The 18,790-nt window shown below is 41.8% G+C and overlaps 3 protein-coding genes across 4 annotated transcripts in view; 2 read left to right on the top strand and 1 right to left on the bottom strand.

Annotated features, from left to right (window-relative positions):
• LOC136445250 (roundabout homolog 1-like) overlaps positions 1-2,185 on the bottom strand; it is a 46,667-nt gene extending 44,482 nt beyond the window's left edge. The window contains exon 1 of the mRNA XM_066443151.1: positions 1,890-2,185. Coding sequence (XP_066299248.1) covers positions 1,890-1,926 — 37 coding nt within the window. The 5' untranslated portion in view covers positions 1,927-2,185. The remainder of the gene's footprint in view (positions 1-1,889) is intronic.
• A 9,749-nt stretch (positions 2,186-11,934) lies between these two features.
• On the top strand, positions 11,935-14,994 carry LOC136444553 (galactose-3-O-sulfotransferase 2-like). 2 transcript variants are annotated; one of them, XM_066442158.1, is made up of 3 exons: positions 11,935-12,195; positions 12,531-12,684; positions 13,472-14,994. In XM_066442158.1, the coding sequence occupies exons 1-3, from the start codon at positions 12,053-12,055 to the stop codon at positions 14,573-14,575; spliced, it is 1,401 nt and encodes a 466-aa protein (XP_066298255.1). In that variant the 5' UTR covers positions 11,935-12,052; the 3' UTR covers positions 14,576-14,994. The 2 variants fall into 2 exon arrangements, with proteins under 2 accessions (XP_066298255.1, XP_066298256.1); XM_066442159.1 differs by having other exon boundaries at positions 11,936-12,195; positions 12,537-12,684.
• A 1,264-nt stretch (positions 14,995-16,258) lies between these two features.
• On the top strand, positions 16,259-18,382 carry LOC136445157 (kelch-like protein 24a). The gene is made up of 2 exons (XM_066443026.1): positions 16,259-16,450; positions 16,877-18,382. Exons 1-2 carry the CDS (start codon positions 16,442-16,444, stop codon positions 18,380-18,382), a joined length of 1,515 nt encoding a protein of 504 aa, XP_066299123.1. The 5' UTR covers positions 16,259-16,441.
• Positions 18,383-18,790: the final 408 nt, after the last annotated feature.

Here is an 18,790-nt window from a genome sequence, read left to right as displayed (position 1 = left end):
TGATTCCTGGTTCCAGTCGGGAAGTGGATACAAATCACGGCCGATGAGTTCATCCTCGGCGCGGTAAATCCAAGGTTTTATGACGTTCCGCACAACCAGGATGGATATTACCCAGGAAATACCTTCACGGCAGAACGTCGCCCAAGAGGGGCGTTAAGGAAAAAGCAATCAAGGACGCGGCCAGCGAGTTCGGGGAGTTGTCTTTCAGCAGAAATTTACAAGGCGCGTCAACTCACTAGTGTATACACTGTTAAACCTGCCGCTGAATGCCCACAGTAATATAATCTGTACAGCAGTGCGGGCAGCTCAGCGTTACTGTGGTGGGGAGAAAATGGCTATAGCTTAGGGAAGCAATAAAGCGTTGAGCCGTGAGAGTGCCGCTTCAGCAGAAGTTGCATCACCCAGGAAAACCTTACCGATGAGGTAATCACTTTCAAATCGCACCTTCCTGAGAGTTACATCATGTCGAATTGCTACACGTCGTAGGAAAAGGTACATGTACAGTTACAGAAATATATGGACAAATTACGTTTACGTTAAAGTGAAAGGTCACGTGAAAAGGGAAAGCGTAGAAGTTAAACATATCTTTAAAACTAAAATCTATGTTTTTGTAGAACGCTTGTTTGCAACGTCTAAAAGAATAAGAATGTGTGCTTGCTGTAAAAACAAACAAATTGTATACGCAGTCAAGTTATAATCTGATCTCAGATTACCACAATGCAGTAGACTTAAGTTAAAGCCCCTTGACTTATAGATATTAGTTATCTATATCTATATATAGATATAGATATCTATATCGCTCCTGGTGACAAATGCAACTGGTGTAAGATAAGTTTTGTATGTAGACGGCATGGATAACCTCTTCCCTAAGACAGAAAAAATGTCCCAGAATTGAGGACAAATAGATTGACTGTAGTACTTCTCCACTCGCCACATGAACAGGGACTGGTGCGATATATGTGAGCAGGATGGCGAGCGTACACAAACAAATCAATGTCTTCTGGAGCCTTGGGAATTTGAAACACGAGAAACGCACCCCTGGACACCTCGAAAAGGGCAGGGAGAGAGCCGTGCAACAGCCGGGAGGGCTCTTGGGAGAAGAACCCCACCTTATGAATTCTTCTCTTATCAGATTCGGCAGAGGTGCGGGAAAAGGGCTTTAGGCAAGGGACCTTTCGTAAATATTTATAGCTATCAGAGGATTCGAATTCACCCTGGTCATGGAAGGAGACCCAAAGTGGAGATAAATCTTGGGAACGGGTGTTCATCAGGTTGTAGAGTTCGTGCATTAGTCATTGGAGGGGTCAAAGCATGAGCAGACGTTTGGGGGAAGATGGGAAGAGTAAATGAAGAACCTGTTGAAGTCAAGGGATGGGAAAGGTTGGAGGAAAACAGTACGTAATTTGATTATGCAAAGGCAAAGGAATTACATGAGGTGAGTCTGCGCGGAAAACGTTAGCGTTCCTTAAGCCTCCCTCTCACTGGACCCGCGGCAAGCTGGCGGGCGTCGCTGCAGCCGATCGAATTGATCACTCAACGAATTTCATCGACAAAAAAAAAAATTTTATAAGCTTTGTTTGTTTTGTTGTCTTTTGGGTCATACTTGTACGCTTTGAATGATATTTCCACCCAATTTTCCCAATTGAAAATAAGTACCGTTCTGTAGCACTTTTTGGCTAGAATGAACAGTCTGTAATTTCCTACAGAAAATGATGGGCTCGCCTAAATTTTCGACTGTCGAACTCCGGTCTTTGTCATGAAATGAGCAATCCGCCGCTTCTGTCATGCTGTCGAGCTGTCGAGCTTAACATAAGTACCTTTTCGCCAAGTGATTATCTTACATACATTTTCATCAACACACGTGTCAAACTATAGAACACAAGACTTACCAATCAAGTCAGGTACAGTGGTATTCTTTCCCCGCATTCAAGGTTGTTGCTGCCCAGTGGCGATATCGGAGACGCGACAAGTACTTGCCGTCCCAAGAACACAGTCAGGCTGTGGTAATTATTTCATCTCCCTCCTCTCAGCCGCGTGAAAGATGAGTGTGTGGCTCACCAGGGAGCGTCGCTGCGAGCTAAACAGAACAACAGCTCTCCCAGCCCTCCTCCCAAACGCGACTCTAACTCCTTTGTACAATGCCAGGATTATGATCGACGCTCACCATACACATACCGGGGGCTGGAATTAATTCTGCTTTACATCCCCGAAGCATTATCCACATCGTATGAGCAATCTGATTCATTACTTGGGAATCGCCAGTTAATTGAGATCTATATCATTATCCGAGGTCATTTGCATATTCGCCCTGACAAATAGGGTACACACAATTAGAAACGGATTAGATGTGAAATTAGATCAACCAAGTGAAAATATAACATATTACCTATAAGTTATGGAAACCACAGCTTGCCTTTACTGGTTAAAGGTTTAAAGATTAATGGTCAATCGGCCGTCCAGCATACTGTAAATGCAGAAATGTTCACGGTGGTTTTTATGTTCCATTGTGTGAAGGTAGCGCTACTATTGTTGCAAACGCGAATTCAAACCAACCGCGAACGCTCCATTTTGTCTCTACCCCGAAATTAAATCCCAGCGAGCATTTCTGTAATATCTTGTTACGACAAAGGCTGTCTTAGATCCTTGTCGGCGTTTGGTTTTGCCCCAGCCTGCTCTGCGACATCAAAATCGTACGACCGCGCCAAAACTTCGGCAAGTGTGGAGATTTACTCCATAAAGATGTAATGTACCATGCCTGTTGTAGATTTTGCATTGAAGGTCGACAAATCTTCATAGAAACAAGAATTTCATTTCGTTTTTAGATAATAGTATGGCGGGAAAGGGCGCATCTATAGCATCTCAATGGGATATCAAATCCATTGCTTTCCTAAACAATGTAAAACAAATTTCGCGACCATAGCATGTTTGGAACACGAGTTGCAAATGTTGGAAGTTCTGCCGCAGTACCATGGAATGTCACTAGCGAGTCAAAATCTAATCATTCATTTTGTTGGTTGGTTGGTTGGTTGGTCGGTTGGTTGGTTGGTTAGTTAGTTAGTTTGTTGGTTTATTGTTTGCTTGCTTCCATGCTTGCTTGCTTGCTTGTTTGCGTGGTTGCTTGTTTGCGTGGTTGGATGTTTGGTTTATTGGTTGCTTGCTTGCTTGATTGCTTGCTTCCATGCTTGCTTGCTTGCTTGCGTGGTTGGTTGGTTGGTTGGTTAGTTAGTTAGTTGGTTGGTTGGTTGATTAGTTGCTTGCTTGCTTGCTTCCATGCTTGCCTGCTCGCTTGCTTGCGTGGTTGGTTGGTTGGTTGGTTGGTTGGTTGGTTGGTTGGTTGGTTAGTTAGTTAGTTAGTTAGTTGGTTGGTTGGTTGATTGTTTGATTGCTTTTTTGCTTGCTTGCTTCTATGCTTGCCTGCTTGCTTGCGTGGTTGGTTGGTTGGTTGGTTGGTTGGTTGGTTGGTTGGTTGGTTGGTTGGTTAGTTAGTTGGTTGGTTGATTGGTTGCTTGCTTGCTTGCTTCCATGCTTGCTTGCTTGTTTGCTTGCTTGCTTGCGTGGTTGGTTGGTTGGTTGCTCAGGCAAGACCTAACCACATACCAAATTTCATAACAATCTATTCATAGTTTTCAACCACAAAGACACCTTGCCAGCCACGCTACCGAAAACATGACCTTCTTGGTGAAGGAAACAACAATGTTTCTACATTCAAAACGTTGATTGATATAATTGATCCGTTTGGACCTTCACCTACCTCGTGTTCCTGTAGACCGTTAGGGGGACCACAGATCTATCAACGGAAAGTTGGCAGGGCCCGCAGAGGGATGTAGTAAGACTTATTAAGACACACCCCTCGTAGTGCTAAACGTGACTCCACTGTTAATGCGCCGCTAATACGGATTAGAGCGCCACGAGAGATTGGACCCGGTAATTGGTTCGTTGAGTCGAACCTGGTTCTTAAAGTGCCTTTTGTGATTAACACGGCATCTTAGAGTTTTATCTTAACAGTTGTTTCTACTTCCTGAGATAGAATACTAGAGTTCAATCTCAGGGTTGGACTCAGTCTCAGTGTTTTATGCTTGTTTGTACGGAATTCAGTTCAGGGACGTCTGCTAACGCTTGTCCTGCTGGACTTCCAGAGCAAAAATATACCCCCACTGCTGAAGTGCCCAGACATTTTTTAAACAAAGGGTACTAGTTTGATATTGCTCATCTAGTTACTTTGCTTTACAATAACAGCATGAGTGCAACATACACATTCCAGAATTACCCTCAACCCAACAATTATCAGGGCTAGCATACAGAACAAGCATGTGCAAACTGACAATTGTCAGGCTCAGCAGGACTTATAATTAAATAGTGAGCTTGAGCTAAACTCTTTATAAGTGTTACAGTCAGCCAAAACATTTCAACCCAACATATTACGCACGCCACCTTGCGGTTACACACCAATGTAATGTGTGCTGCAAATGCGTTTTTGTCGATAACGTTCGCCATGATAAATTGGAAATTGATAGACTTTAAAGGCCGGAAAAGGTGGAATTGAAGAGGGTGGTATGAGTTTCCGAACGTTTTGAAACAACACAAATTACCAAAACCGGAAGTTCCACTGCAGTACCGGTAAAAGTAGATCGCTAGGAGGCCCATAATCGAGCTTGTTCTTTGTTTTGCTGACTGCTACTAATTTCAAAAACGAAGTCAAACTCAACCATAGTCAACCATAGTTAAAATAGAACTTTCGCAGTAGACTAAATAACTATTTCGATATTCTCGTATCCCCATGTACTTGTTTGTCTGCAATTAGCCATTGGGCATGAACCTGCAATAAAGCTGTTAATGTTAAAGTTATTACAACAAACACTACTTGAAGATATTACCTTCTTGACGAAGGCAACAGTATGTATAATTACATATATAAAAATATACTGACATACATTGGAATACACGATCATTCTCGAGAAATCTATCAAAAGCCAAAGTTTTCTCGAATTTAGGCTACACCAAGTAATTTTTATGGATGACGTCCTTTGGAGACCCTAAATCTAATGCGAGAGCGCGAAAAAAAGCAAGGAGGGCCGAAAAAAACAAGATGCCTAGATTTGAAATATAATAGTCGACGACACATGTTAGGACACAAATTGAATGAGAGAACACAGTGTAACAACTAACAATTCTTTTATTCATCATGAAAACAACAATAATTTGAATAAATCAGTTGAAGTTGAACAGCAGTTGTTGTCCTGTCCTGTTTCTTTCCATATCCCATTGATTTTGCAGGCCTGCAGAAACATATTATATCAAAAAGGAACTCTTTGGTCATAGTTACAGAGAGCGGAATTTCTTGGGTTTTTTTCTTGGAACAGACCAAAATCAATGCGCGCGCGGACGTCATCCATAAGAATTACTTGGTGCAGCCTTATGGCTTTTTGCATAAAAATCAAGCATCCAAATGGCGCCCGTCTCTTGCTCATTGAAACGGAATATTGCCACCAACATATGATGAATGGGAACAGATTGCACCGTAAATATGTCTTCTTTATCCAACGAACGTCGACATATTGATGTTGTTTTCCATGCAGTTCAGCCCCCTTTATGTTAGAATTTACGTTTAGGTCAAGGGCAGATAAGTCAGTGAGCGATTACAGTTCTATAGTTTTGAAAGTGATGGATATCGGCGGCAAAGAAGACGAATGAATAACGTGACACCGAGGCATTTTTATCTGTCTTTATGAGAGAAACCCCACATGTTTTCAGTAAATCATTTTCTAGCTGTAGGTGTTGTATTAAATAACATCTGTTAAGCAGCGCTTAGCGTGAAAGTTCATCCATGGTGGTAGAAAACGTTATGATGAAGGATCAACCTTGATTCCAACACATCCATCCGGAAGTGTGACGTGAATTACATGTCAAAGGTCGATGGAAGTTGGTACCGGCTCCCGTTTTGTTCACGTTACCTTATTTTAAAAGAAAGACTTAAGACTCACGTTCTACATGGAGCATTGCCAAACTAAAACTATTATTGTCCCTTTTTTCAAAATTACAGGTCTCATTTCGACGCGCCCATCAATAAAACAATTGGTGTTTAACGCTGTCAACGCCGGTACTTTTATATTTGTAACCTCATATCTCATTACCGTCGAAAATGCTGAATTCATGACGTACACTTTCAACAATTGGCCTGTCAGTACCTATAAATATCAGTAAGTATAGATAACACGACTGCTTAGTCGTACAAAGTAACGGCATACTGTGTCACTAGTACCTTCATGAGATGATATATTGGTACAGTTTACACATCTAACCTATAAGCCCTACGCAACACTGGGCTCAACAGGATATTCTGTCGCAGTTATTACAGGTTAACCTCATTGATTTTCCCGTTGCTGCTTGTTCTGCTGTCTTACATGTTTACATTTCACACCTGGGTCAGCACCCTCGCGATTGTCATCGCCAGTGATTCGTGCCCAGTCTATATTCATGTATTCTGTTTGATTGTTGAGACACTCGAGGAGTTTGAAGATAGACCGGTTCAGATAAGGGTTGGACGCGAAAGTCTGTATCTGGTTTATTATGCCGTTTGTTACTTCTTAAGGCGTGTAGAAAAAGCTCTTAAAGTTTATCGCCGTTTTAAGTGGTTAAAGTACCTTACGGTGACTGGCCAAGCAGACAAGTTTGGCAAGGTCAAGGCGAGACAACTTTCCTGGCTCAATTCTTAAAGATTTCGATGTTTCTCAAGTGAGTTAACGATAAAGGCTGACGTTTTATGATGTCATCTCATTTCTTCTTGAATCTTCTTTTCATATTGTTGTTGTTGGATCTCTGCATCTAATAATTTGCCAGTTGTAGAACGTAGCCTGACTATAAATCGCGCTTCTAGCGGCCGGCCCGACATTAACCCCAGACAGCGAGGGATTGTGTTAACACAGGATAAGATAGAAGGTATATATATATATAGCCACAGCGTTAACGTTAGAGTGAGCAGTCAGATTAGGAAACCTGTACAGTGCACGACGATCTGTACTAGCCAAACTTATTATCCCGCAAGTAGGAGATTCAGGAGCTATAATAGGTTTTGATTCATAGATATGTACATACTGGATAAAACCTTAATTGCAGGATTTTATACATTGACGCTGAAATCCATTCTTTTATCAAAAGGTTGCCACATATATATCTTAGTTGCCACATGTATCTTTGCAATGATGAAGGCAAGAGATGGTTTCAGAATATTTGTTGAGGTTCAATTTCAATCCGGTTCAACGGATTCTGGCAAATACATTATGTTACCCCATCACATTGCACCGTACCTACCTTCTCATAATGCTTCCCTTACGATAACGAATCATCTCGATAGAAAGTTCCTGAACCTACAGATCACATATTGTTGCATCCGGCAGTAAATGTTTGCATTTGGATGTCTAAAGCTGCCGTGTCTGAAGCATTTCGAAACTGGCAGCAACGCTTGAAGCTGTGGATCTTTAGCTGAGATCAAAGGCCAGTCTGCTATTACACAGTCTACTTAGCAGAGTACGGGAAACTTCGATAGAACAGCGGAACGGTGACCTCTCCACGCCTGCCTTAGAGCTGAGTACGCCTCAAAATAGTCAATCATGACAGGGAGGGTCGAGGAGTCACAAGATGAAGACGAATGAAGCTATTACAGTGGCTTATTGCGGTCCTCATAATCACCCACGTATCGTAAAGGATTTTTACTGAAGATTACTATTTGAAGTTGATACCGGCCCCCGTCTTTGTTCAAATATTTTATTTTATTTCATGTCATGTGACTTTTAAAAACAATGATTACTGAAGAGTTAACAAATGGTCTGCTTTCGATGTCAAATGAGGCAAAAAAAGAAAAAATCTATTGCAATGGCTTATTCAGCTATTGCGGTCCTCATAATTATCCACGTATCGTAAAGGATTTTTACTGATGATCAGTTTGAAGTAGATACTCTGTTCAAATAACTTTATCTTATTTCATTGAATGTGACTTTTAAACTTTGAACAATGATTACTGAAGATAAATGGCAACATAACTGTACATAAAGTAACCATCCAGCAAATCAATTCAAGACATCATATGATATGACATTAAGTATCCATTTACCACGGTGTTTCTGTAGTCTCCCCCTCCATTCCCATCTGTGTCTGTGACGAAGACGACCTCTGAACTTCTTGCAATTGCTGGTACAAAGAGCACAGCCTCGAGCCACATCTTGTGTGTTTTGGGTCACATAGGCATTAAAGGGTCGATGGAGGGGGGCTCACCATGGAAACAGGGGTTAATGTAGAGTTAAAACGTTCTACACAGCTGATTTGATATTGAAGCGGGTACTAGCTGCATGCGAAAATCTTACTCTAATCATATTATAGCAAAATACGTCGAAGATTATGCGTTTGGTTATGAAAAATAAACATATGGAGGTAAAGCTAAGACGATGTTTGAATAACTATAAGTTTTCCTACATATGTATTCATGCCACAGTTTGTTTTTGTGTTTCAAGCTTGCACACGAATACGTTTACGATTATGATAATAATAATAATATATAATAGAATATAACTCCAACTTTCAGAATTCCACCGGGTACCCAAAGACCGCGGCCGCCACATTTAAAATCGGCGCATTTAAAGACATATGTTGTTCGTCCATCGTAGTCGATGAGAACCTCGACTTCAGTCGTCTTTGGAATCAGCAATTCCCGAGGTATGCACACTTCAGACATTCTCGAAAAAGCTTCGATACATCGTTGTTTTTAACGCGGTGGTCCAATGGTACATGGCGGGATAGTGAGAGTTATAGCGTCTCTCCGGATGCATGTGTAGAAAACAAGTCATAATGTGTGATTGAAAAATTTTCTCAATGAATCTCTTTAGAATAGATTTCCCTACTCGGCAAAGTTACATGGAGTTTAATGAAGTTCCTGTCGTCTGCTGGGCCGGCTTGATCGATCTGTTCTGCAGGCGGAATTGTACAGTAGGCGCCCGGGGCAGTGTTGGCTTAGGGGTCACCGGATCTTCATCCATCAAATATTTTTAGCCGGGGTTAACGGTGAGGTCGAAGTCGTAGTGTCTTGGGGCCAGGCTTAAGTGAAGTTCAATTCTTGAAGAAGTCGTGTTGAAGTAGCTAGTATCGGTTTTCGGTCAGGATCTGTTCAGAGGAACCTCACTATTGATGTGGTTTAAAGGAACCTATTGTGGGCTCAACAGGTCAATGTTTTGGTCATATCTTTACATAAGAAGTTGAATCTATAGACTATCACATTACTTAGAATAGAGTCTCATGCAGAGTACAAATGCGACGTCGTCACGCTATAAGAACGTATTGGAAACCCTGAATTCGTTTTGGTCTGGAATGCTGAACTAGCACAACTCGTAGATTATGTACTGATGGACCTTTGGTCGGATATAAACTCTTAAACTGTGATAGATAAAAAGAATAACAAGGATATGTTTTATGATTGTTATGAATTGAAACATTAGGCTAAATTTTGTTCTGGAGAACATTTCCAGTTTGGGCGCTAGATTTGTCACGGAGGCGTGAGATCAATGATCTCTTGTTTTGTGGGTCAATTTCTGAAACATTTCTATTTGAACATACATTGTTCATTACAGTAATAGGGCTTTACTTAACGGTTAACACATACCCCTATATCATATAAGAGGCAAGAGAACTTCAAACATAAACACAAGTTCTGTACGACACAGGCATATCTCCACCAATTATTTTAGGTGCTGGAACTATGAAGGGGATTGGCGGTGTAGCAAGATTTTCCCTAGCTAGCTATCTCCTGTGGCATGCTCTAAACCCTATTGGCCAGTTTTTAACTCTGTCATCATCAAAAGAAGTCTTTTGGGGACCATAGGGCGTTCGGAAAAGAGCTTTCCTCTGACCAAGCAGTTTGTAATGCATGAAGTCGTTCTTTGATCTCTGACCAAACAGAATAAGAGAGCTGGGCTGAAGCCAAATTGCCGTAAGGTTGTGTAACGACTTTTCCAGGAAAGGTTTTGCAAAGTCTTTTAATCTATTTTTCTCCCAAAAAAAGCGAAAGAAACGCAAAATTACGGTTCCAATAGGACCGTGGGTATTACTAGTATAGAAGTTAGCTACGATAGTGAAACCTTCGTTTCTAAAGTCTGACGCCACTGTTCGGTGAAGATAAGATATGTTCCTTGTCAGTTTCTCCTGTACAAGCGAGATAAAAGCGGCGTAGGCGTCCAGACGTATGTCGGTACGCATGATGATAGGTCCAGCCTTCACCTTCATTGGGAAAGGGGAAATAAGAGTTAACTTAATCAGTGGGTGAAAGTTCTTTTATTTTTGGAAAGACCACAAAACGTTATTTGTTTCCCGAAACAATCAAATAACACCATTTTGTTTCATTTATTGCATGTGCCGCTATATTGGTGAAACGTTAAGATTATTTTGTGGCTCTTCACACGATCACAATGGGTATTATTGAACATGATAGTTAAGATCATGTAAACGTTAACTCTTATAAGCTTTGATTCCACCGGGTACTCTAGGAGTAAGGCCTTCACATAAAAATCTGTGAATTTAAGGATCTAAGATTCCTGAATGTGCCCTGTTCCTTGATGTCCAATACCATGCCACTACTGGGTTTATGACTATCTGATGCGACAGAATCGTAATCTACTTTGATCAGAATAGATTGGCAATGTTGTCACCATGTCGCATTAAATATATCAAAATTACAAGTACAAATCGCTGCAGCGGTCACAAAATATAGGGTCAAAAACATGATACATTGTTATTAGGAACAGGCAACTTTCAAGGTCAAGAATAAGGGTGAATGTCCTCCAGTAAGACAACGTTTAAAGACATCATGTATCATTCCGGTCATCTGTCTCGGTAAACTAGTCGGTAAAGGCTGCAATCTTGGCAGGCAATATTACCTCCATATATCACAAACAACAAGCGTCTTTAAGTGCCTCGTATATGTCGGCTCTGTTTTTCTCAATCTTTCTTAGTCATAGGCCGACAAGTAGACGGCACGGTAACCTATTACTGTTTTTAACTAACTTTTGTCTCACATGGACGTTTTCTGTTGGATTTTGTGAAAGTGAAATTCAATTCTATAAATATGTGAATACCGTTACTGTTCATCCCTTCAAATAATGTATCTCCTTCAGTAGATTTAATAAAAGGTCGAATGACGACGTGAGTTAATGGATTTATTTACTTTCTTTCATGCAAACAACGCAGCAAATAAATGGAGATCCTATGTTTTGGTCCAAACCGATACAAAGAAGCAAGCGACGATTGCTCGTAACTAGACGGTAATATTGTCCGGCTGTATTTTCCCAGCCAGTTTGGGTCATAAACTTCATGCGGTGCACCCTTGTATAGGCTGGGCGAGGACAACGACCTCACAGAACGAGTGGATTTGATCGACACTTGGGTCAAACGTTTTTACACATCGGTAGATTCAAAATTGATGTTACCAAATGATCACTGTTGTTTGACTACCTATTTGTAATTTGTAATATTCATGGGCCAGATAGTGGGGAATGGGGAGGGGTTCACTTAGATTATGGGTTAAAGTGTTTCAAGAAATGATTGAAAATATCAACAAACAAATAAACAAACTCGACGTAAGCGAACCGAAAGGTCGCCTATATTGTGTCGCATGTCGAGTCGTTATGAAATCTGTAAGAGTGGTCGAAAATATAAAGATCAATTAACACTAGTAAATGCTTCTTCGAAGTTGCATCCGACATTCATGAACATGTTTCTTGTACGGTGCACATGGCAATGCACGAACGTACCTCTATACATGTTCGCGCCTGGCGTGGACAAAGTGCCCTCTAGCAACTTTATCATTAAACGCAGTTCACGTAGCAAGTGGTAAAACTTGTTCCATTGTGACACACTTCTTTTGAATAATCGCCTGTCTGCGCGACCTTTGACACTTGTCGAACCACTTACCCTCGGAAGCCACAAATCGCCAGAGTACGATAATACCACGTTGCTGTGCCGACATCTTCGCTACTGTCTACCATACATTCGCACTGAATGAAGTTCTCTCGAAATGAGGGACCCTGGTACCGTCCTGGTAGTACCATTCGTGTGCGTAGTTGTGATATGTGCAGTCTTACTCATGGACAGAGAGACAGTGGAGTATGGTGTAAAAACAGTCATCAAGTCATGGCAGTCTAACACTGAACATGCAAGGTTTGTACACACCTCTAAAACTTTTAGTAGGTAAAGATTTCATGCTAACGATGTCATGTTTACAATGTCACGATTTGAAGACAAATTTCAGAAGAAACCGTGCGAATTCTAATCATTTAGCTCAGGGTTCTTGGAACAGTCTAGGACGTCACGGATCAGCTGCCTCTTTATCTACCTTGGGTAGACAACAATTTAGAAAGCCTGGTAGCTTTTCGATATAATGATGACACGTAGCTGCTTCAAAACTCTTCATGACAACTCGTAGGGTGCTATCTGAGTATTACAAGGGTTACAATGCGTTTAAAATACATATTTGTCTTCCCGAACGTACTCATTTACAGACTACTAGAGCCTGAAGACGAAAATGGGGAGCCTGAAGACGAAAATGGGTCACAAATACCTCACCTGGACCGCCGTGACGACAACGGGAAAGAAGTTGTCGACACAGGCGTGTGGCCGTACTTTGGAGCTGACTTACCACCTAACAGGGTAAACACAGCTTTGTAACTGCTTTTCAATCACAACTCTCTAGTACCAGCTTCTCAAAGGTCCAGCATATAAAAGTTAAGATATGAATTGTTTTGTGAAGTCGTTCTCCCTGGTTAGTTTGTTTCAAATGCCAGGGAAACCGCCTCAAGGCACCAGTCTTGTACAGTAAAAACAAGCTGCGTAAAGCCCCCTCTCACTGGACCCGCTGCAAGCTGGCGGCGTCGCTGCATCCTAAACTGGATTTGTGTTGCCCTTGACTTTATAATGCATGGTAATATTATTCGAAACGTACAAGCAGGACCAAAAAGATAACAAAACACAAAGCTTTAAAAAATTCGAGTGCTTTGTCAATTCAATCGGCCGCAGCGACACCGCCAGCATGCCGCGGGTCCAGTGAGAGGGGGGACTTATAAAGACCGTACTATAAGGTCAATCCGGGATGGACCCCTGGTTAGATATAGAGCCCTATCATTATCAAGTTCGGTGAGTTCTTAAACGTACTTGTGACACGGGGCATTCGGTTTGACGCCCCATGAAGACGTAATTTCTAACCAAACCTAGGTGCATGTTCTTATGATCACATGAGACGAGTGAAAAAGTAGGTAAAAGGTGCCTTCCCCAAGGGCACAATATCAGGGTCTGCCAGGGATTCCAATCTAACAACTGACATGACCACAAGGTCACATTGAAGTATGCTATTCATATTATCGCAGCTGTATCCAACGACGAATAAGCCTACAGCTTCGACAAAGTAGACAATAACGTATTCCTAATTTCTATTTTTCAGTCAAAGCTACAAACGTGCACCGAGCCTGTGAAACACTTTGTCTTCATCAAGACTCACAAGACAGGTTCTACAACAGTCTGCGTCATGCTGTACCGGTTCGGCTTCAAAAACAACCTAAACTTCGTGCTTCCGCGGATCCCAGTCAACGTGGGCTGGCCGTTTCCCCTTCGGGCAGAAGACTACATCCCGCCGAAGGACGGCCTGAAGCACTTCGACCTGCTCGTCGATCATACGGTCTACCACAGACGGATCATGGACAACCTGATGCCGGCTGACACAGCGTACATCGCCATGCTCCGGCACCCTCTACATCACATCAAGTCTGTATTCAACTGGTACAACATCCCGCGCCAACTTAACATGAAAGGTTTTAAAAACCCTCTGGAAGAATTTCTAAGAAACCCTATCAAATATCAGAGGCCTATGCAGAAGGGTGATAAGCATAAACCTTTCTCGTTTACACGGAACTTCATGGCCTTTGATCTGGGATTTCCGGCTGGGCTGGCCGGAGACATGGATGCGGCACAGGCCTATGTAGAACGGTTGGATAGGGAATTCGACTTGGTTATCATCCTGGAGTACCTCGACGAATCGCTAGTCCTCCTGAAACGCACCCTGTGTTGGACCATTCAAGACATCTTGTACAACGTCTTCAACGAAGCTCCCGGGTACAGATTCAAAATGGAGCTAACTTCAGAGATGGGCGCGAACTACAGGAAATGGAGTAAGGTGGACTACCTACTGTACGAGCATTTCAACACTTCTCTTCGGAATCGTGCATCAGAACTAGGGGACGATTTTCACCAGGAAGTGGCACATTTTGTTACAGTTCAGAATCGGGTCAAGACGTTTTGCGAGGGTAAGGATGAACAACTGGTCATCCAGCCTTCCAAGTGGGACAAAGAGTTCTCTGTAAACCAGAAGTTCTGTCGCCTGTTGAAGACGACAAGAATGTCGTTTTATAAATATATAGTGAAGCGTCAACTCGGCAAAGAACGCTTCGATGACTTCGTGTCGGAGCGTACTTTAGGCAGAGGGGAAAATAAGAAGCCACAGAGGAAAAAGTCAGGCAAGAAACAACGCGTGCCTAAACAAGCGAAATGATCTCGCTGGAACAGAGTGCCAAACGCCAGGACTCAGCGACTGAACAAGTCATTCTTGAACTGTGCTATAATACTCTATACTAATAATGGTTCAAAATGACAACCCACGGCTTTCCTGTTTTGGTTTGGATGTAAATTGTATATATTATGTTGTGAACTGTGTTGATTTTAGATTAACCCTTTGTAAGAATCGGAACACAATTCAGGGGTGCGTTAGCTAATCCCAGCTCTAATACGATTTGTGTGAAATTTGATAAATTGAAATTGATAACTGAGATGAAAGGAAGGGAAAGCGTTTTTGATAACAGTTCTAAGGGCATACTCTTGCTTTACACAGCCACTTGTATATTAGAAACTCTTAGAAGTCGAGGCATCTGACTGTTTTTTTTTTAAGATCAATAAATTTGAACATGCATTTTATTCTATTCTATTTCATTTTAATCTAGTCTGTAATTTTATTTCAGTCTGCCTGGTTGTTTGAACTTTGCTTACTCTCAAACTCTCTAATTGAGTAAGTCAATAGATAGATAGATGGATAGATGATAGATCAATTTAGAAGACGAACTATTATCAAATTTTATTCCTTCTGGTGTCCAAGTTATATACGCTCTTTTGGGAAATTGTTTGGTGTCATATTACACCCGACCACTCTTTCAAATCCAGCTCCAACAATTCTACTTGGAAGCAGAAACCGGTACCAACTGACTTGATAATCAAACATCTCCAGCGAACTGGAGGTAAAACGTCGATAAGCTGACAAAAAGTGATATTTTCTGAGTAACAAGATTATGAGCTCAAAGGTCAACCACAATGCACTGCGCGTCTCTGTGACCTGAGTTAGCGAGTCGGTTTCCGTCTTTTGTTGTCCGCTTTCTTGCTATTTTCCGTTCAATTTCCCGCCTCAGAAAAGTGTAAGTATGCATATAATGTTGTCCTTTTCATGTTACTGACTTTGTTCACATCAGGGGCTTCTTATGAACGAATATGATGAAGTTAGAGGGGTCTTTATATAGAGATGCGAAATTATGGGAGAGTGGGGGCATAGTAGGCGTTTTTTCCGCAACGACTACACTGCAGGCCACAGAAGCGTAATCAAGCTTCCTATCTTAATATATGGCAATCATGTAAGAAAGAAGCTGTCAAAAGTCACATACCTGAGTTTTAGTCCATGCAAAACATGCATTGGCAGGGCTGTCAGGCCTCTAAAGTTTCAATCTAGAGCGCATAATTTCAACTTTCTAATCGGCGCAACCCCTACGAATCCGGCCATGTTAAAAAAAAGACCTTTGACCCCCTCTTCACCTGATAATCACACAAAAACACCAAACTTCTACTGCCTACAGACACCACAAACATGGATGAAAGTCTGATTTTTCGACACAATTAGAAGGAAGAAACCCTTACCTGTAACATCCAGCTCAGAAATACCAATATATCCTAGAAAAAAACCCTCTACAGCTACTTTTACCAAGGGTACCAAACCTATTTCCATGGGCTAAAAGTTGGCCTTCTGCACCTGCGCCAGTTACCGGTGTGTCACCTACTAGTACAGTCAACTATACTATTCACCTTTTGCACACTTCCCAGAATTCCTAGTGCTGGGATCGGAAAATGGATATACTCTAGGCGACAGAGTTGATCAAATCTCGTGTTCCGTCAGAAAGGGATTACAGAATTTAAACCTGTCCTGTGCACGGTTCTGCACTCAACTGCCGTCCTTGAGTTGTGCTTTGTCTTCTACTCGGTTAGACTAGATTTCCCGCGCCCACATGCCATCATGTTTCGTGGTTTTGCACGCTGAGAGAAACTGTTGAAGCCTAGAGTATATCCGTTTCCGGATACCAGCACTAGGAATTCTGGGAAGTACATGCAAAAGGTGAAAAGAAGTGCCAAATTTATGCCATTATTGAATAGGTGCCGGGTGTATTACTTGTACAATGTACCAGTAGGTCTTACTCAGAGACAGCAAGTAAGGTAATGATTACTTGACGCTGCGTGGCGGTATGCCTAAACACCTCAACCGACCTCATCCGACCTCACCCGACCTCATCCGAATCTAAAATGCAGTGTTTACGGGGTAGGGACATTATTTGACGTTCTGGATACGTTAAATATGCAATTATGAATGCAAAACAAGCAGCAAACTCTAAGTATTTACCAGTTTTTATAAGCTTGTGGTCCTCCTTTTGAATGTTATCAAATATGTGCTGGAGACATTTTCTTAACTTTGCATGACTGACTTTAATTTCCAAATATGACATTGTGTTTTTTTCAGCAATTTTTCTTTAAATTTTCCTTGTAGGCGATGGATGTCAGTCAGACCATGGACATCAGACATCAGTGTGATGTCAGTGATGAATATCCAACCAAGTTTCTGGAGCGGCTACAAAAGTTCAGCTCTGAGGGTCACCTGGTGGACGTGACTCTGTTTGCTGAAGGGAAGGAGATCCCCTGTCACAGACTGGTTCTGTCCGCCTGCACTGAGTATTTCCAGGCTATGTTTAGTGGTGCACACAGCGAGAGTAAGAAGGATAAGATTGAGATAGGAGGAGTGAGTGCAGAGGCACTACAACAGCTGGTGGACTTTGCCTACACAGCCAAGTTCACTGTCACCACTGATAATGTCCAGACACTGTACGAAGCAGCCAACATGCTGCAGGTCAAGCCTGTTGAAAACGGATGTGAAAAGTTTCTGACAGATAACTTAAGGCCTGAAACATGCTTGGGAACTTGGGCATTGGCGGACAAGGTATCATGTGAACGTTTGTTGGAGAAGGCAAAGCTCTATGCTCTAAAACACTTTGAAGACGTTTGGTCAACAGAAGAGTTCCTTGAGCTACCTGTAAACGTTTTAAAGACATACATCTCAGCTGATGGCCTTCATGCTAAGAAAGAAGAACAAGTGGTAGAGGCAATCTTGCTTTGGTCAAGACATGATCTTAGACAGCGGCAAATACACCTCAAGGAGCTGCTGCAGTGTGTTCATTTCGCACAAGTGGACCCAGACTATCTTAAGAACATCATGGAGACAGACAAGGTGTTGGCAGGGGTTTCTGAAATCAAGGAACTGATAAAGGACCAATCTATAGCTAGACATGCTGTACCTCGCCACATTCAAAAGGAGGAAATTCTGGTTCTAGGTGGTACTGCACCATCAAAATATGACTTGGATGGCAACCTTCAGATTCATGTTGGAGATAATCCGGACATTTACAGACTTGACTTGAACTGTGATTGTGTTAACATTTCTCTGGTGCCAGAATCTGTGAAGGAAACCGCAGGATATGCAGCATGCGTTGTTGATAATGATGTGATTGTAACAGGGGGTATCAGTTCTGGAAGTAATGCATGGCAATACAAACCATCTTTGCATTCTTGGACTGAGCTGGGGTCCCTCAATAGAGAAAGACATTATCATGGGATGGCAGTTTTGCAGGCAGAGGTGTATGTTGTTTGGGATCGGAGAGGTTATCATAGAAGTCATTCTCATGTGGAGGTGTACAACAAAGTGACCGACAGTTGGGAGTTGGTGGCACCACTGCAACAGAAAGTCTGTGAGTTTGGCATAACTACCTGTTGTGAAAAAATCTATGTCTTTGGTGGTAGGATTGGCCTCAAGGAAGATACTGCTGTTGTTCAGTGCTATGACCCTACTCAGGATGTGTGGACTTTTGTAATGCCGTTGCCACACTCAACGAGAGACATAAATGCTTGCACAATCTGTGCAATCAATAAAGTTAAAATGAACACAAACATGCATTCCAGTCGTTATATTTTTTCTGCTACAGTGCAGTACAAAACATTATAGTATTCAAAGTAACACGGTTTAAGTTAAACTTGGCTGTGATTGAGTCAAAATCGATGTACTTGCTTGGTTATTTATTGATTGATTGGTTGTGTTGTGTTTGCCTTTTGATGCAAGTATGGCCATGTTGATTTGATTATATGGAAAACATTCTCTGGGAACCCCAAAATTGATGCAAGCGTGTGAATAAAAAAGGTACCTTCATTATGATATATATGTGGTCAGGAAGGATGAACAAAACACACAGTATGGTATACCGAAATATCAAGGAGGTTATAACTTCCTTTGAAATATGATTTTTTCATTTGTGTTCTTCGAAACTTTTCTTTGACTATGGAATTGGCTTTGGCATTCTTCTGGGTGAACTCTATGATACTAGTATCGTATCAAAAGATATTTGATCTCAAACTA

Source organism: Branchiostoma lanceolatum, chromosome 11 (assembly GCF_035083965.1).
Source record: "Branchiostoma lanceolatum isolate klBraLanc5 chromosome 11, klBraLanc5.hap2, whole genome shotgun sequence".
In the NCBI taxonomy this organism is placed as follows: Eukaryota; Metazoa; Chordata; class Leptocardii; order Amphioxiformes; family Branchiostomatidae; genus Branchiostoma; species Branchiostoma lanceolatum.
This window is presented reverse-complemented; position numbering and strand designations above follow the sequence as displayed.